The 18567-nt window shown below is 42.8% G+C and overlaps 1 protein-coding gene across 2 annotated transcripts; it reads right to left on the bottom strand.

The window, feature by feature from the left end:
* Positions 1-3615: 3615 nt before the first annotated feature.
* On the bottom strand, positions 3616-18526 carry LOC124069272 (DNA ligase 1-like). Of its 2 annotated transcripts, none has more exons than XM_046408266.1 (16): positions 18380-18526; positions 15547-15681; positions 14283-14338; positions 12479-12657; positions 12188-12336; positions 10447-10650; positions 9354-9476; positions 9174-9264; positions 7402-7487; positions 7161-7254; positions 6256-6945; positions 5961-6114; positions 5103-5488; positions 4859-4923; positions 4613-4654; positions 3616-4451 (listed from the first exon to the last, which is right to left on the bottom strand). In XM_046408266.1, exons 1-15 carry the CDS (start codon positions 18404-18406, stop codon positions 4619-4621), a joined length of 2475 nt encoding a protein of 824 aa, XP_046264222.1. In that variant the 5' UTR covers positions 18407-18526; the 3' UTR covers positions 3616-4451; positions 4613-4618. The 2 variants fall into 2 exon arrangements, with proteins under 2 accessions (XP_046264222.1, XP_046264223.1); XM_046408267.1 differs by having other exon boundaries at positions 18312-18432.
* Between the last annotated feature and the right edge of the window lie 41 nt (positions 18527-18567).

Below are 18567 nucleotides of genomic sequence, written 5' to 3'. Positions count from 1 at the left end.
TCCTGTAATTACACATAATTGCTTTTCTGCACCAAAACTCATCCATGCGTATAATCTCTCATTTGTCTCAGTGAGAAAAATGGATGTTAGATTACATAGATTTACACTTTAATGGAGCCTGGCGTACTTTACAGCACACGCAAGCCTCGTTCAGGCTGCTCTGCCTGCTTTAGTGTTTTCAAATGATTCAGAACTAATCACATTTCCAATAAATCACAATTTGAAGCAACTGGAGAGATAATGTAAAGTGAAAAATATTTGGTACACACCACAGGGTTTACACCAGAAAGACTTTGTCAAAATGATTTTATACCTTTTACTAACTCCCAGCTAAGTTTGTAGGTGAGCAAAGTGACGAGCCAATCATCACACGAGGTCAGAGCACAAGCCACAAGGTGAGCATGACCAACAAGTTCCACCTGAGTTTATTATGTAAGTTAAATCTATCACTTTGACTTAATATGAATAAATTAAATTACTTATTCTGATTTAAATTTAATGGGTGCAAATTTATGCGACATTACACGTTTACTCAGTTTATTATTCGAGTATCATACATAAAATTAATTCATTTCAAATTATTCTGTCTGCTGTAATTAATCACACTCAAGTCATTTAACGTACACACACCGACTCAGTGTGACAGGAAGATATTGTACACATGTGACCCTTTAGGTTGAACTTAAGTGATAGAATTTGGTGGAAAATTTTAACTGTAATTTAAATACTTGAAGTTAATGTTTCGGGCATTTTTTTTCCGTCTCAGATGCATTAGAAACCCTGAAGAGTTTGTGGGCTTTGAGTTTTATTCACATCACAGTTCGCTAACATCAGGCTCCACTTCTTAGAAACGAGCTGTTTTTCTTCACTGTTATACGTTGAACAAAAGCACTTGTTCACGTCAGCGTGTCAGCATAACCTGCGCTCGTCTTACTTTGGTTTGACTTTTGGCTCTGAGTGGATTATGATTTAACACGCTCACAGAGGAGGTCGCGTGCTGTGGACAAACTCTGACGCATGTGTCATGTGTCACTTAAGTTTTGGCTGCTTTGTCTTTTCCCTGCATGCTGTGCTGGAGAAAACCTTCGTCTCCACACGGGTTTCATGAAGGCCACGTGCAGCCGCGAACATCCTGTCTGCTTCACGTCCACGCCATAGTGTCGGTAATCGTGTTGTCTGTGTGGGAGTTTAACGCAGGGACGCTGGTGGTGGGAAAATAAGTTTCATAGATTAAACTTACAGCATGTGAGTTAACGCGTTTGTGCTCTTTGGGGGCAGCCGTGGCCTCGAGGTTGGAGAAGTGGCTTGTGATTGAAGGGTTGCTGGTTTGATTCCCCCACTGGGTGGGCATGAAAAATTTGGGTGTGGTGGAGTGATTGGTGTGCTTGGCACTTATATATGTAAAAATATCTAAAAAATATATATCCTGCCAATAAAGTGATTCTTAATGTAATCTTTCCTGTTCTGATGATGAGCTCCTTTCTGTCTTTTCAATAAGATTTGTCTTTTTTTTCTTCTTTTTTTTTTTAAACCACAGCAGCAAACTGAAGGTACTTTCAGGGGTAGAAGTACTCAGATCTGGCACTCAAGTTAAAGTAGAAGAAACAGTATTAGTGAAAGTATTAGCAAATGTAACCCACGTGAAATACAGAGCTACTAGAATCCCTCATGTCATCTGGAGATGCAGTTGCATGTCGTCCCCACAGGGGGGCGCATATGTTTCGTGTACATCGAAAATGGTTGAGAGCGTCACTTGCTTTCTGCTTGAGGTGTCATTTTGTGAACGCTGCAAGTTGCACAACAAACTTTGATATGAAACGCCACAAAATACTCCCGACGTTTCGATTATTATCACCCATGAACGTTAATAAGGTGTTCTTTTACCAGAATCCCAGCTGTGAACGTGACCGAGGCCGTTTCTGTTGAGTTAAAAGTGTCTGAAACTCCGGTGAGGTGAGCAGTTACTGTTTACTGATAGTAGCTCATGCTAACGGCTAACGGCTAACGCTACGACGCTAACTGTTGTGAAGAGAAACTATCTGCAAACTTCATGTTCATGTTGAGATACTTTCCATAAAACCAGTCGGAGTTATGAGATGTTTGTTTTATGAGAATGTTTTATGTTTCTAACGTGTCTTGGTGTTACTGTATCATGGCGTTTACATGTTGGAAAGATCGCTAATCGCTAAGCTAGCGCCATGTTGCTAAAAGCTTTCCCAGTGGAAAGCTGATAGCTGGGTGAAGCAGTTCAGGTGTTATTGCGTTTATTTTGTTGGCACTAATTCATTTATTTTATTATTTACTAATGCTAAAATATCACTTGTGATGATCATTCATTTAATTGTGTAAATTTGTTAAAGAAAGAAACAAAGTGTGAAATGTGATAAATCACTTTATTGTAATCAATGTATTTTCTTAATTAATGGTTTTACATTACAAGATGTTCTAAAAAGAATTAGAGGAGAAGTTAATGAGGTCTCATGTGAGATAGAAAAAGAGAACTGAAGAACTTATTATTGCACTATTTGTTTTTTTGTTTGTTTGTTTGTTTTCCTGACTGATCGATTCTGGATGATTGCTGATGGCGAGCCCAGCCCGGTGACACTGTGGCCTGCCGTCCGGACCTGCCTGCAGAGGACTTCAGCCTGGCTTGGTTCATTCCTTCTGGATTTCAGGTAAGCACACCTACAGACCTACACCTGTTAGCTCTGATCGGGTAGCAGCAGTAGGATAAGATTACAACCAGTTCACTCAGACGTGAACTTTCCAGCTCCACAACCTTAAGGAGCACAGACTTTGTCTTATTTTTATATTTGATTTTGTATATTGGGGAGCTCCATTTTATTTTATACAAACTACTGTCTGTATGTAGTTTGCTCTTTATGTGTGAGGCAGTAAATGCTGTCACTGTTCAGCTTCCCTCCAGCACTCGCGAGAGTCAGTCAAGGTCGCACTCCCCTTCGAACCCGGGTAGACGTACGTGCCCTGTACTACCGCTGGTAACCACTAGGGGCGCTGCACAAACTTCAAACTTAACGTAGAAAAGGTACTCATCATGCAGACAGGCAGGTTTCAAAATAAATAAATTATCTATAAGCATTGATTAAACCTGAAGCTGGTGAAGGGGCGGCTTTATATAATTTATCTGTTTGGCAGCTTGTGAATTTCTCCTCAGGGATCAATACAGTTTCAGTCTTCATCTGTAATACGTAGTAATTTGAATGTGCAGAGTTAACAAGTAACTTATATTGTCAAATATTCTGAATTGCGGTGGAGCATAAAGTAGAAGTACAAGCACCTCCAAACTGTATTCGAGCACAGTAACTTTACAGCACTTTGCTTTGTTTTAAACATTTTAACGTCTTCTCTGAAAACGCATCCGTTACTCAGTTTTATTACGCTTCCTCCCGTCTTGCACTGGTGTGAAGTCAGACTCACAGAAGAAGAACAATTTGGATATTAATATTGTCCTTTGACAAATAAATTTAAATTTACAATTGCCTTTAACCTGATTTTTTTAATTTAGCTGTCAGAAAGAAGATCCTGAAAAAGCTATGAGAAAAGTTGGATTATAAATTGGATTGCAGCAGTATGAAGGTGAAAATCACGACAAAATTAAAGCTTTTGCAAAGTTTTATTTTACTATTTATTTCATACACACGTTGGTTCACAGGAACAACAAAAAAAAAAAGTGAAACCAGTCAGCAGCCCCGTCCACCAAGCAACAAGGAGTCATCTGATGCATAGTTAGTCTCGTGTGGTCATAAAGACAACATTGTGTAAACAACAGGAGTGTGTAAACAAAACCACCCAAATAAAAACAGAATTTCACAGCTTTGACTGAAAGAAAACTAAAAACAAACGTAACTTCTGACTCCAAACAAAACTACATTTCTTCATCAAACACAAAGAGAAATGTTTATTAACAAACAAAACTGTTCAGAAACCTTAGAAAGTGTTGAAATGTTTCACAGCTTGTTCCCTTAAAGCTCACCTGTGACTCAGGTTATCCACAGCGTGAACAAGCAGAGCTCACCTGTCCTACCCTGAGCCACCAGCAGAGGGCGGCGCTCGCTGTGATGACACACTCATCACTGTGCTGTACAGCAGAACAAAACAACCAGACAGCTGATTGGTCAATTTTAACTTCCAGTAAATTTGGCCACCAGAAATCACAGAGAAAATTTTACACTAAATGTCTTCTTTGTTCATTTCTTGGTCAAAAATCTTAAAAAAAAGAAAAAGAAATAAAAATGATTTTTACGTACAAACCGTGCAGGCGTGTAGACACAAACACAAAGACTCTAACGCGACTGAGAATACTGATGTCATGTCCAAAACGTTTCTGAGCAGAGTTTCATTTCATGTCAGACAGCAGAATCAGGAGTGAAAAGGCACAAACGCCACACAGATTGTCCAGCTGATCGGAGACCTTCGGCTCCGGGAGTCTCCTGGAAAACACACCAAAAGAAAACAAAATCCTCATGAGTCAAACGAGTTGAAAGTTTCTGAGATCTTAATGATTCTAAAATGTAACGTAAAACAGAAAGCCCTTGAAGAAACAAACATTTTACTGTTAACTTGCGGTGAAGCCGTTAAGGTAGAAACTTACCAGGATTTAATCAGAGGTGATCGACTTTTTGGGTTTCTTTTTCTGGGGAAAACAAAAAACAAAATAAGTTTGGTAAACAGTCTCAGAAACAGTTTCGTGTGGTTTACTTTACGCCCTGCAGGTCTGAACACAATCACTTCCATGGCTAAATGTTTTGTGACTCTTCCCAGTGAAACATGAAGGAATTTAATGTGAGGTCATGTGGGTTTTGTAGCCGGCAGCTGATTGGTTCGTGTTGTTTGTTACCGCGGATGTCGCAGGAGCAGCAGCAGCTTCTGTCAGCTCCGGTTTCTCCTTCAGCCTGTTCTTCTCTGCAAACAGAGTCAAGCTCATTTCCACGTCCAGAATGACAACGTTGTGTCAGAGCTGCAGCTTGCTTTAGTTCTTCATGTTAAATGACACTTTTTAACAATGTTTTTCTGACAAATAAGAGATGAGAGGTAATAAATCATCGACAAATAAAACGACTGACAATCACAAAGTCTCTTACTCTTTCTCTTTGCAGGTTCATCTGGCCTCACTGTGACGGGAGCTGAACTCTCTGTCGTCTTCTCTTGGTTTCCAGCCTTCATCTTCTTCTTTTTCTTCTTCTTCTTCCCTTCCTTTGAAAGCGGAGACGAGTCACCTGAAGGAGGCAGTTCGCTCACCACACCGCTGTCGCCCTCCTCCGTCACCGACCTCTTCTTTCTCTTCTTCCTCTCATCTCTCGTCAGCTTTGGGGGCTGGTTTTCCTTTGAGGAATTCTCCTCTTGTTCTGTGTGCATCTTTTTCTTCTTCTTTGGTGTGTCGCCGTCATCCTGGGCAGGATCGGGTTGAGGTCTTTTGGCTGGCTTTGGTTGAGGCGTCTCCTCTGCTGCCTCCTGGGTCTGTTTGTGTCTGAAAATAAAGTCATTTACATTTGGCAAAATATTTATTTTGATATTTTACATATCTTCATATCTTCTTCTTCAAGGTGCACATCATTTTTGCTGTAAAACTGTTTTCTGTATTATTCCGTACTGTAACAAATGTATAGACTGTCTAAAGCTTTTATCCCCTGATAAACTTTTTCTAAACACAAAGTATGTCTGTCTTTTCTTATTGTAAATATTTAGATCTCTTTTTACATACAACGAGAAAACCATTTGGCATCACTGGCACCATAAGACTAACTGACTTCAGACTCTTTGGTTTGTAGAAAATTTCTTGTTTTGCAGGAATGTTTTACGTGTTTGTGGCCACTACTGACATACTGGAATAAATTTTGAAAGTCTTCTTGCTCTTATTTCATTATGATGAGAAGCTGTAACAGCATACATTTAGGTTTACACATAAAGATGCTGAAGGAAACAAAGCCGACTCCACTCACTTCTTTCTGCCTTTCAGCTTGGTGCTTCTGGCTGCCGTCTGTCCTGAGGCGATGATGCTCCTCTTCCTCTCCTCTTTGCCTTGGAGCCTCCATCTCTTCTTCTGGCTGAGCTTCTTCCTGAAGCGTTTCTTCTTTTTGGCCGAAGAGTTTCCATCTAAAAAAGAAGAGTGGAAAAAGCTCAAGTCACTGACCTTAATGACCACAGCACCAACAGACACTGATGAAGAGATGAAACGTCTTCAACTGAACTTCCAAATGAAGAAACAGTTCAGAGAAAAGTGGTTTTTCTTTCCACCTGCATCCTCCAGCTTCTTTTCTGTGTCTTCGTTGCCCCCTGCTGGTTCTTTGTCAGATTGCGCCTCCTCTTTCTCTTGCCTGCCCTCTTTCGCCCTCTTTCTCTTCTTTTTCTTCTTCTTCTTCTCTGCTGTCGCTGCCGGACTCAGAAGATTCTCCACCTTCGTCTCCTCCTCCTCCTCCTGTTCTACTGGCTCACTCAGCTCCTCTCCCACATCTCCAACTTTAATCTTTTTAATCTGTTTGTCTGAAGCGACAGGTGTCATCTCATCTCTCTCCTCTGCTTCATCTCTCTCCCTTTTCCTTTTCTTTGCCTTCTTCTTCTTCTTCTTTTCTGATGGCGTGACCTGCGATATGTCCTCTTCCTCCTGCTGCTGTTGCTCCTCTCCCTCCTCCTTTTTCTGATCCTCCTCTTCCTCTGCCATCTTTTTGTCTTTCTTTTTCTTCCCGCCAGTCTTGGACAGAGGAATATCACTGGACGAGTCTGTGCTCGGTGTATCTGCAGCTGGCGTCTCCGCATCTTTTTTGCTCTTCTTCTTCTTCTTCTTGGGAGTTTTGGCATCTTTGCAGGACTCAACGTCCTCCTGGGAGGTTTGTTGCTCCGCTGCTTCACCGTCATCGGCTTCGATGTTGAGGATGATGGAGACGTCCGAGTTCACTCGCTCTTCTGCAGCTGCCACCGTCATCGTTTCTGCAACAGAAGATGAGAACACAGAGAAGACAGTTTGTGAAAACACGAGTCAGACTTGGACGTGTTTCTGCTGCTGTCGCTGTTGTTCCAGTGTTGAATGAGAATATATGAAAAACAAAGCCACAATGATTCCCCTTCGACAGTATTAAATCTGCCAGTCTGAACCACACAGAGAAGAGTCATGTGACGTGTTTTGATTTCACTGAGTGCATCACCGGCGTCAGCGATGGCGACGTCCTCGGAGGCTGCTGACGGTTTGGTTTGGTCCTCAGACTCGAGCGTCAGTGTGAGGTCGCTGCCCGCTGTGACCTGAGTGAAAACACACACACACACACACACACGTGCAAACTAATTACGAATTGTTACTTTACACAAAGGCCAAACAACAAAGTAAAGTTTTTTAGATCTACGCTCAGCCACAACAACAAACCCTCACAAAAAATTGTTTTCAGGTACCTTGGATTTCCCCTCCTCCTCTTTTTCCTCCTCCTCTTTTTCCTCCTTTTCCTTCTCTTCCTCTTCTGGATCTTCAGATTCAGGGTCTGAGAAAGATGAAAGCATAGTGGCCCTTTTATAGTCTAAATCTACTGTAAGTGCTTATGAAGTATGTAGACTTACATGGCAGAGGAACATTTTTTGTCCCGATGGTGGCGCTTGGTGAGAATTCACGTGATCCCCAACCTGATTACGACTCCTCTCGAGGAGTGCTACATGCCGGTAATTTGATGTCAACTCATGCAAGAGTTGACATAAACACACTAAAATCCACAAATGTCGACCCTGTGGCGGCAGAACGCGGCTGACAAAAAGCAGTTTAACCTTTACATGAGTAAGACACAAAGCCCTGCTGCCACACTTGCATTGGGCCCAAGTTAACTTCCTCCAGATCCAGCTGACATCTTCGCTTCACGAGCGTCTGCAGAATTTTCTCTCTCTGAATAACTTCCTAACCCGCCGGCCTTGCAGCATCACGGCTCTTTACTGTTCCCTGATGAAGTCAGAAGCCTTTTTCAAAAGCAAAAGCATCAAGCTACAACTCACTAAGTCACACCTGAGTTCGACAAGCCAAAATACCTGCTGAGAAAAACGTCCAACCAAAGTCACCAATTAATCTCGAGCACTTTTGTAAATGAGCCGATTGCAAATTCAATTCTAACAAGCTTAACAAATTACTTTTCACAAGCTGAACAAGTAAGTGTCGCTGTGGAAAACCGAACAGAGCTGACAGCCGTTTCTCGGCTTCGGCAGCCATCTTCCAAACTCTTTACAGGTTTTGGCGTCGAAGCCCAAGTTCCTCCAGGTAAAATCATCAACTTTCTTCAAATAAAAACTAAATTATCCAAATGTTCAGGATTTAAAACAGCAAGACAAAGTTCTGCCAATAAAAGGAAATACAGTACATTTCTTCTTAATAAAACTGAGAAAATATGTCTAAAACAAAACGCAGCACTGAGTCTGTGCTGAGTAGGAAACAACCTGTGATTCACTTTCAGAACTGCATTTCAAAATTTAAACGTTACTTCATCCAAATTACAAAAACAATTCAACAAAAGCAAAATGAAGACAAACATTTCCAAAGTGATTATTTTTACAGTATGAAGTTCCAATAAAAACTTAAATTTCTAGCTGTTTTATATTGTGATGAAGAGATCTTTTATAAGGTTTCTTTGTTGAAATTCATGACTCAAAATCCGCCTGCTTCAGAGTCCAACATGTCACAAAGTTCAAAGTTGCAACAAGGCTGCAGTTTTTTCATAAACTACTCGGATAATTAGGCCACCATCTGGCTTCATCATTATGAGGATGTCTTAAGGTTTGGGTGGACGAAACAAGTAATTTGATGGCATCTCTTTGGGCTTTGGGAAACTATGACAGCATTTTGAAAGATTATTCCAATCCAAAATTCAGAAAACAATTTTCAGATTAATCAGTATCAGTATTTCTTAGCTGCAGCTCTGACACATTTACTTAAAAAACAGAACATACAAGCTCTTACTTGATTTTTCCTAAATTCACAGCCTTGACGTGCCACAACAGGTGAAACCACTTTAAAACCATCATGTGCAGCTTTGAAACGTGCTGCAGAGGCTGTAAGAAGCAAAGCAGCCACATCGAAGCCTCCGACTTTGGCCTCTGAGCAGCTTCTTCTCAGCAGCTTGTGATTCTTGTCAGAGCAGTGAGAAAGAGGCAGACAACCTGCTCTTCAAAAGTCTGTTGGTTGTTCTTACCTGCGGGAGGCGGGGCTTCACCCTGTGCCGGCTGCTCATTGGTCTCCTGAGCTGTCAGGTCGGACGCGGTGGGCTTGGACTGGACGAGCTTCTGCAGGAGGAATCGACAGGTCAACAACAGCCTCCAGCACCACACATGAACACACAGGCTCTGCATATGAATGTCAGCCAATACCGCACCTCTGCAGCGCCGCCGCCGTCGTCATCCCCTGCCTCCTGAGCGGAGGAGGGCGTGGCCTCGGTTTGACTGACAGCCGTCTGTTCGCCTGTGACGTCAGCGGCGTCCGTGGCTGCTTCGGCCTCCTGAGGACAGAAAACAAAAGCAGCGAGTGTTTGACTCTTCATTTCCATCAGTTATAACACCAAACCCATCAAAGTCAGGGGGTGAACAGCTTTTCAACAAGCCGGCGCTTTAACAAGATCACCTGAGATCAATCTGTGGGTACTTATTTTCTGCACTGAAGCTCAAAGTTGTGCTACAAAGTGAGTACTTCACTGTACACCTTCGTTTCTGTCCCAAACACACGTCTAACCTGAGCTTTTACTTGCAACCTGTCTGCTGTGATGTCCTGTTCACCAAGACAGCATTACAAACAGGACTACCTCGTGTCCGTTTGGGAGTATAATCCAGGCCAGAGACAGCATCCTCGTGCCAAAGTCCTTAAAAAGGCAGAGTGAGTATTCATTTTTACTTGGATTGGTATGTTACCTAAACACCAAGAGGCTTTACTGGCTTTGAACTGTACATGAATGTATTATTTTCCTATTTCCATATTAATGTTAGCTGTTGTTGTGTTTTCCTGTTTATACTGTATGTGGCTGTAGTTTCATGTATGTGAGTGAAGAGCACAAACAACACTCCTCATCCAGTCACAATCCTGCAAAATAAGTTTCAGATGTGAGGAGTGCGAGGGAGAGGAGGCTCGAGGTGCCACGAGTCAAGCAGCACTGCTGTTTTTATGAGCCGAGGTTCAAACTGATTAGCATTTCTGTGGGGATGCGGTCCAGGTTAGGTCCTGTTAAACATCTAACTGTCAGAGGGTACGGAAAAGAAAATCCTGCTTTTGAGAGCAGAGGAAAATCTGATGCTGATGAAGGGTTTAATAACTTGGACAGGTAGAAAGACTTTAGTGAAAATTACAAACTGACAAAGAAATGAAAAGCTGGGCAGCACTTCAAATGAAAACGGAGCAAAAGTTTCATTGTTTATAAGTCTGCAGGAGGAAGGATCTTACACAACCACATAGTTTGGATTCAGCCTCAGGTCACTAACCTGCTTCAGCTCATCGTCCTCCTCCTTATGCTCCTCACGGATCTCAGTGTGAGCATCCGGAGCCCCGAGCTGATCCGCAGTCTGATCCGCGTGTCCGGGGTCGACCCGGCTGGCGGCTTTAACTTCCTCCTCACAGTCTGAGGACTTGGAGCTGGAGCTTTCTGCCTCGTCTGATGCCTCTGCAGAGACTTCAGCAGGAGCCGACTGCAAAATACAAACAAGCAGGCGCTGCTAACAAATCTGATGACTCAACTACGCTTTCTCCAACGGTCACAGCAAGCTGGAACGACGGAGAAAACTTTTACTGTTCCCAGCATTGGGGTTTACAGGGGGTGACGATTCCTGCCGCAGACGTAAACCTTTAGCAACTGGTCATCAATGTGTACAGTCGTTTTTCAAAAAGGGCTGACAACAGCTGGCAATGAAGGAACTCGCTGTGTTTTCAGTCAGTTTTTGGCTAACGATGGAGCTCACAAGGAGAACACGCATCAGGTTTTGGATACACAAAAACAACACACATGTCAGATGCAGCATGTTTGGCAGACTGCGTCTCCTGTGCTCCGCATGCGGACCAGATTTTATTTGAGCAGCTGGAGGTTGGAGAACCAAAGACTTCAAAACAAAAACTCTGCTTTTAGTTCTGCTCAGTGGAAACAAATTTGTTCTGCAATGAGAAAAATCTGTACAAACCCCAACTATTCTGCTGTCAAAACAAAGCAAAGTAATCAGATTTTGTAGACAGAAACACACAGAGCCATTAACACACACACACAATTTGTTTCAGAAGATTATCATTCTGTCACACACACAGTTTCTGTCCAAACAGCATTATCCACTGCATCACTGAGCCAACAGAAAAGACAAGACTCTGAACCACACACACACACACACACACACACACACACTGACAGACTCACAGGAACAGGACAGCCAGGGAGACATGAGACGTGTCTGTGTGTTTCAGAGGCATATAATAACAGTGGAGCTACTGTCCATCCATCAGCACATTATTACAGTGACTGGACAACAGCTATGTGTGTGTGTGTGTGTGTGTGTTACTGTGAGGCTGGTGGTTTCCCACTGCTGCAGAAACACTGAAGACCAGTTACTTTCAGTCTGAATTCACAGCTTCAAGGCTTCTCCAAAACTTCCTTTTTAGTTGTTTGACTTTAGGGTCGTTAATTAGTTTAATTCATTTTCGGATGCTGGATTTGTGGGACACACTGAAATAACAGCCGCATCTGCAAAATCTGACACGCCTCGTCCTCCATGAGCCACTTGATCCAAATACTGATAGGATAAGAAAGAAAACCGGGGATCTTTCTGATGGGATCAGGACTCCCACAGCAGGAAGATTCCTGTGAATCACTGTCACGATGACACAATCAGCCGCGGAGGAAACGAGAGCGAAAAAGGACTTTTTGACATGTCGGTCTGACTTGAGGCCACGAGGGTCTAAACGGAGGAAGCTTGTTTCTTCTCTAGTTTGATGGCTCATTGTTCTTCATTTTTCCAGCGAATGTCAATAAAGCTGCCGGTCTCATCTCCTGGCAACACTGGCTAACAGCTGCACTCTGTGGTCTGAAGAACTACGCAAGCAGCACAGAACAATAAAGAAAAAAAACAAAGTGTGACGCCACACAGGATTAGTGGGATTCAGTGTGGTGACCGTCCAATCACAAGCCGGCTTCTGTCACGTCCCTGTCAACACAGTCCAAAGTATTGAATGTCCTCCGCTCACCTCATGGTCTGGTTTCTTCTCCTCCTCCTCCTCCTCCTCCTCCTCGTCTTCCTTCTTGTCTTCACTCTCACCGGCCGAGCTTGTCGTTCTGGTCTCGGCTTCGGGGTGCAGCAGCTGCTCACAGACCGTCTCAGCGTCTGTGGTGGACTCTGAGCGCAAAAACACACACGATGCTTTAAAAGAGTCTGGTGCTACAACCACCAGATGGAGGATAATCGATCTGCCGTCAGCTGAGTGAACAGATGCCACATACACAGTGCACAGGGAAAACAAACGGAACAAAATATTTACCGAGCGGAGGTTTGGCGTCCACGTGATTTACTTCTTCTTCTTCTTCTGTGGTGTTGGAAAGCTTAAGGTCTGCGCCCTCTTCTTCCTCACTGGTGGCAGGTTCTGGTTTGATGCTCTTCTGCTTCAAAGAAGTGGAGTCTTCTGTCTCCTGCTTGGCATGTTGAGCCAGAGAGCACAGCCTACAACACACACACACACACACACACACACACAGTCAGACTACATTAGGAGTGTTGCATTATGGGTTGTTTGCAGCCTTACTGTTGCTAGAGTTTCTTCGGGTTCCTGTATAGCATCCACACGCTCATTTTAAGCAAGTTTTTAATCACATAACATGTGCACACTAGAAAAGTGACAGAATACAGTAAACTCAAAGCAGACGGCGCGCAGACGAACTACAGTCGACTGATGGTTTCTGGACTGGAAAACAAAAGACATAAAACTGTAGATGGAGGTGAAACAGCTCCAGAAAGATCTTGGAAAGCAAAAATAAGCCACTTGGCTTCCTTTGAGAAGTTTCCCTCCCGGCCTCAGGCTGTGTGCTACGCTAACTGCTAAAACAGTGTGTGCTGTGATAATCAGGATCAAAGATCAGATTCCAACCTCACGTTTAGCTTTCAGTCTGAATCAAGAACTGATTCTGTTGCACCAAACCTAAACTCCAGATTAAAATGTGATCCAGTGTTGCCGTTAAACTCACGCTTGAGGAGGTTTAACTTCTAAAACTGGCTGCTTTTGAGACGCGCTGAGGAAAATATAAAAATAAATAAATAAATAAAAGGTTGAGAGACAGACTGAACCCAGTAAGGTTTTACGTTGCTGCTGAATTTCTCTCAGGATAGCAGCTCAGAGGGAAAAGTTATGGAGCTGAACAGGAAGTTGGAACACACACACAGCAGTGACAGAAGCACAGCTGCACCACCAACGCTCCAACGCCTGGTGGCCTGGAGATTCTCGGGTGGGTGGGGGCCCGTCTGAGTTTTTTATCTTCTCGAACAAGCTGAAAGCGTCTCCTGACATAAATCGTTGAATCTTCTGCACCAAATCACCTGTCAAACAGCAGGATTACAGATGCTCGATGAGGGACTCTGACCAGCCAGAGAAAATCAGCCTGACAGGGGAATGTGTTTGCATGTGACTGATGAGCAGAAGGAAGAATTAACTCCACTATGAAAACACACTAAGGTGGCACAGAAAAGGCTTCGGAGATCCTCGGCCTGCTCCCAGTGAAACCTTAACAGGACGAGTCTAACGCTGCGCTTCTTTGTCCACAAACATTTGGTAGAAAAGTGGACTCGCTCTTGTATTTGGATCAGCCAGCACAGCCGTGACTGGATTTGATTTGTGTTATTTGAGTGTAGGATTCACAGACCTGAGCTGAGGTCATCCACTGCATCACTTATCTGCTGCCCATTTAATCCTTTTCAGGGTGGCAGGGATTTGATGCCAATCCCAGAATGCACTGGGCGGAAGGCCAGACAGTCATTCACACACACACACATGCTCTCTCTCTGTTCACAGAGACAGTCTGGAGTCTGATGATGACTCAATCCTTTAAAGATAAAAACCATGAAGAGCTAAAAGTTTACAATAAAAACAAGTTACTTTATTTAATCGTCCAAAGTATTGATTTTTTTTAAATACTGCGTATTTAAAGCGACACAACATCTGCACTTGATGGCATCAAAAGTGCCAAAGATCCACCATCCAACCGTCATCACAGCAATAAGATCGTCGGGTTCTTTAGTATTTAAACTGAGTCTACGTGTAAGACTTCTGATTAAAAAGAGCAGCAGAGACTTACTTCATCCAGCCTGTGTAGATGTCATGCAGGTTGGAGCTCTCCTTTGGTGTGTCCACCTTCACAAACACACAAACACACAAACGTTAAACACATTAAAAGCCACCGAACAGGATAACTTCACGTGACCCGCGGTGCATTCAAAGCCCCCTCAGAAATCAACAAGTTTTGACTTGAAAAGTTTCTGACTGACGCACTGAACTGTGATGATGTAGACATGAAAATAAAAAAAGAGAGAGTTGAGGGGAAAAGAGCAAATTTCCTGTAGTTCAGGAATGTTTCAGCTTTGATGCCACAAGCTCCTGGAAATGAATCCACGCAGCAGCTCGACTGCATAGCTACCAGCGTCAAACTTGGGACTCAGAGTTTGGAAGGTAAATGAACTTTTGGCAATAATATTTTTAGCACATGAGTCTGAAATGTGAAACTTTTAACTGACCAAAACTCGAGTTTCCCCACAGCCGACATGAAGAATGACACACGTGTGATTCTATGCACGCAAATGTGAGAAAAACAACTAAAGTGTCGTTATGTTGGGTGCATCATTACAAAACAACATGAACTGTCCAGCTGTGGCTGAAAGAGTCAGCAGAACAACACGGAGAGGTTTGATCTTCTGTCTGAGCACTTCAGAGTTTGAGGTCTGGAAAATAGAAAGAATGAACTGAAAAAATTAAAATTTAATCTGCTATGGTGTAAGAGAAACTCACATTTGAGAACAAAACTACTTTGCATTTGTGCTTAAAAAAATGACCGAAACTATTGCCTGATCATCAAAATAGCTGCTGATCAATTTCCTGTCAATGGACTAATCGATTAATCGAGTAATCATTGAGCTCTAGGACATTCAGCTAAAAATGAGCAACTTTTATCACTAAATACCATAAAAATATAAGGAGATTTTGAATGGGGTGTCAGTGTGCATCTGCATGGCTGTTTTTACGACCATGCAGCTCCTGTAACAAAATGTTCTGTTCCTCCAGGAGGCCTGAACAAGGAGCCATGTGCTTCCAAACACACACACACAGACACACACACACACGCACACGCTGACGTGCAGCTTACTGACAGCAGCACTGGTGCAAAAACACATTGAAATCCCATTTATATTTAATTCAGGCTCTTATATAACATAGAAAGCGCGCATGTCAGCTGAAGAAACAGAAAAACAAACACTGATATTATCTAAACGCACAGAACTTAGCGCCAGGTCTGTTGTGCACTGAATCGGGCTGTGAATGTTGAAGATTTAGCCCAAACTTCTCACCTGAGCAACGTGTTTTTCCAGCACCTTGGCAGCTTTTTGGTAGCCGTTCACCTTGAGGTGCTGGTAGATGAGAAACAGCAGAGCGTCGTCCTCCTCCTCCGGGGCCATGCTGTCCGCCTGGGCCTGCTGACACGACTGGCAAACCGGACCAAAGCTGCAATATTACTGAGCAGATTTTCACAGTCCACTTCACGCTCGCTATTCAGTGCGCGGCCATGAGCGCTGAAGACGCCCCCCTCGAACTGCATCATGGGAAGTGGAGTTTGTTTTGTTTTGTTTTAGAGCAGCATTAGCGAAAAATAAAAAAGTCTTCTTAATATGTAATACATCCCTGTGACGTATCTTAGAATAATATTAGATCGCTGCAATTTTAATACATACATTTTGTTGTCACAGCAGTTTTCTATGAGGCTGCCGGAAACCAAGCATATTGAATTAGCCGCAGGGATACTTTTACTTTGAAATCTTTCCTGCCATGTTGGAATTTTGATCAGTGACACAGAAGTTGTGTTCTTGCTTTTCAGACTGTATTATATGCTGAATCAGGCCACTGTTTTCATCATCTTGTATATGAGTGACGTGCTGCTAAAACTGAGGAGGATCTGTGGCCTAAATGTGACATGAAGCCCCACATTGTTTGTTTTCATGCCAGCTTCTGAATGTCACCTTTCAAGCTGAGCACCCTGAGACAAAGTCTTAAAAGTCTTTTTAAGTCAAGGCTTGAAGCTAAAAAGTAAAAGTTGTGTGCTACTATCTCACACGCTGAATTATTATTAGCTCATCACTTAAACTCATCAAGTCAGCTTTGGCTTTCTTAACCCCATGAACGAGTCCCTACAGACCTAAAACTTAAAGCACTGGCATTTAAATTAACAATTACTACTAGTTTAAAGGACATCTAAGGGTTAAACCAGTATGTCTTAACCAAGGAGCACATCTGGCAACATTCCTTCATGTATCTCTCACTGCCAGTGAATCAGGCTTTAATAACTCACTTTATCACAGCTTTGTGTGCTGGAGTGAGATGAAGCACCGGTAGGCTGTTTGAATGTTTCCAATAGAGACAAACTGACCGAGTGGACAAAAAGCAGTCAGGAGGCCTCAAAGTGTTTGAAGACGTCCTCTCAGCAGGACAAAGTAAACAGGCATTCCTTCACTCTTTCAGGCTTTCTGCCAAATTTAAGATGAGGTGTTTCAAATAACCACTGACGGTGATCCGTCCTGTCAGTTTATGCATTCATCCATCTTGGACACAGCCCCAATTAACAACAACGCGGTTTCTGCTCAGAACTTTCAAAATAAGAGCACAGGCTGGGGAACCAGCTGCAACATGTCCTGCAAAGGCTGTGCGCTGCTTAGTCAAAAGGAGGAAAAGGCAGCTGATGATACTTAATGCTGAGTTTTCTACTTTTAAACCACTTGTTAGTGACGCGCACCTTAACGGAACCTCACTGCTGCCAAAAAAAGCACAAGATATCAAAACATTTCTCCCAGTTTAACTGAACTCATGCTCTGTAACTGACAATAATAATGAGGAAATGTAGATATTATCATCAGTGCTGGGTTTTTACTTAGACATTTGTAACTAACACGTCCCGAATGGCTAAAGTTCATTGATTGTGTGTATTAATTCTGAGGATAATTAGAGCTTTTATGTCCGGATTAATCTGGCTTATATCCGGTCTCAGCCTCGTTTGTCTTTGTTGGACTTGATGCCGTTTTGCATCTGTACAGTCCGTTGCGTAAAGAGAGAAATTCCTGGTTTTGTGTGCGGTGCCAGCTGGCTCAGCCTGCAGTCATACCGCTCGGCTGATGTTATATCCGTGGTTTCACAAACCCGCTTGTGGTCGTGTGCCCACGATCCGTGACGATGAAAGTAATCGTAACACTCACTGGATCATAACGAACATATCAAAATTAAACGGGTGCTGTTAAAGGGCTGTGGGTTGTTTTTTTTTTATTTTTTTTTACCGTTTTCCTTGTGCTAAGTTACACAAATAAATTCAGGAAAAGCGGATGTTAAGCAAGTAAGACTTCAAAATAAAACTCACCATAATATAAGCAGAATCCTTCTTTCTATGGATACGAGTTTGATATGATATCATTGCAATTATAATGAAGGCGGGAGGGTCAGTTTACCAATCCCTTTGTTCTTAAGTTTCTTTTTAGCTGTGCCTAGGTGGAAGTCAATGGGTAATTACTCCCTGTTGGTCAAGTGAAATTACCATCAATCTAGAGCAAAACGATGAAGAGTGAAAAACATGATAAGCTGGCTAACACTGGTTATGTTCATGTGTTAGCGTACGTGTTTCTTCTAGTATTAGCCTCCTAAACAACGAGGTGGCTCGCTAACTTTAGCCGATAGCTAGACCCAGCCACCAAGACGTAATTATTTTCCTCACACAGTCGTTTTGAGACGTGGATACAGACCAAATGCAATCACCACGCATGACAAAGCTTGAAATATCAAGCGAGCCTAGCCTGTGCATAACAAGCTAATCTAAGTTAGCAGGTGAGGGAGCTAGCTAAGCTGGTGACATACAATAATATGCTAACAAATTAAAGACAGGGGCTTTGAACTTCTTTACTTTGCTGCTGAAACGACCACTGATGCCTGTCATTTCTCTCTGTTCAGCCACACTTGATTATGTGTCATGTCTTGAAGCACTTTTTCTCTTTTGTTAAGTAAAACAAGCTAGCTAGATAGTTACCTTAAAATGTCTAGCTAAAGGTTGTTAATTTCTGACAAAGCAGAGGTAACTTACTTGAAACTAACTGTGAAAAATTATACTTTCGGGGTAAAAACTGTCATTTAATTTGCGACTATGTTCACCTCCAATCCCGCTGTTGGTCTTTGCATGAAAGATCGGCAGCACGCCTTTAGCGCGCAGTGTTTTATTTTGGCAGGTCAGACCGGTAGCGTCAGCGCGGTGGTCGTGACCGACTTGACTTTGGTCGTATTTCATTGGAAGTGTGGCGGACCGGACTGGAAGGGAGGATTTGTGGAAACTTGAGGACATG

This window comes from Scatophagus argus, chromosome 13 (assembly GCF_020382885.2).
Source record: "Scatophagus argus isolate fScaArg1 chromosome 13, fScaArg1.pri, whole genome shotgun sequence".
In the NCBI taxonomy this organism is placed as follows: Eukaryota; Metazoa; Chordata; class Actinopteri; family Scatophagidae; genus Scatophagus; species Scatophagus argus.
This window is presented reverse-complemented; position numbering and strand designations above follow the sequence as displayed.

Coding starts and splice junctions, on each gene's coding strand:
- LOC124069272 (XM_046408266.1), bottom strand. CDS start 18,406: ATGCAAAGACCAACAGCGGGATTGGAG. Junction 12,337..12,478: donor GGACGCCAAACCTCCGCTCG/GTAAATATTTTG, acceptor TTTTGCGCTCAG/AGTCCACCACAGACGCTGAG. Junction 6,115..6,255: donor AAAGAAGCTGGAGGATGCAG/GTGGAAAGAAAA, acceptor CTTCTTTTTTAG/ATGGAAACTCTTCGGCCAAA.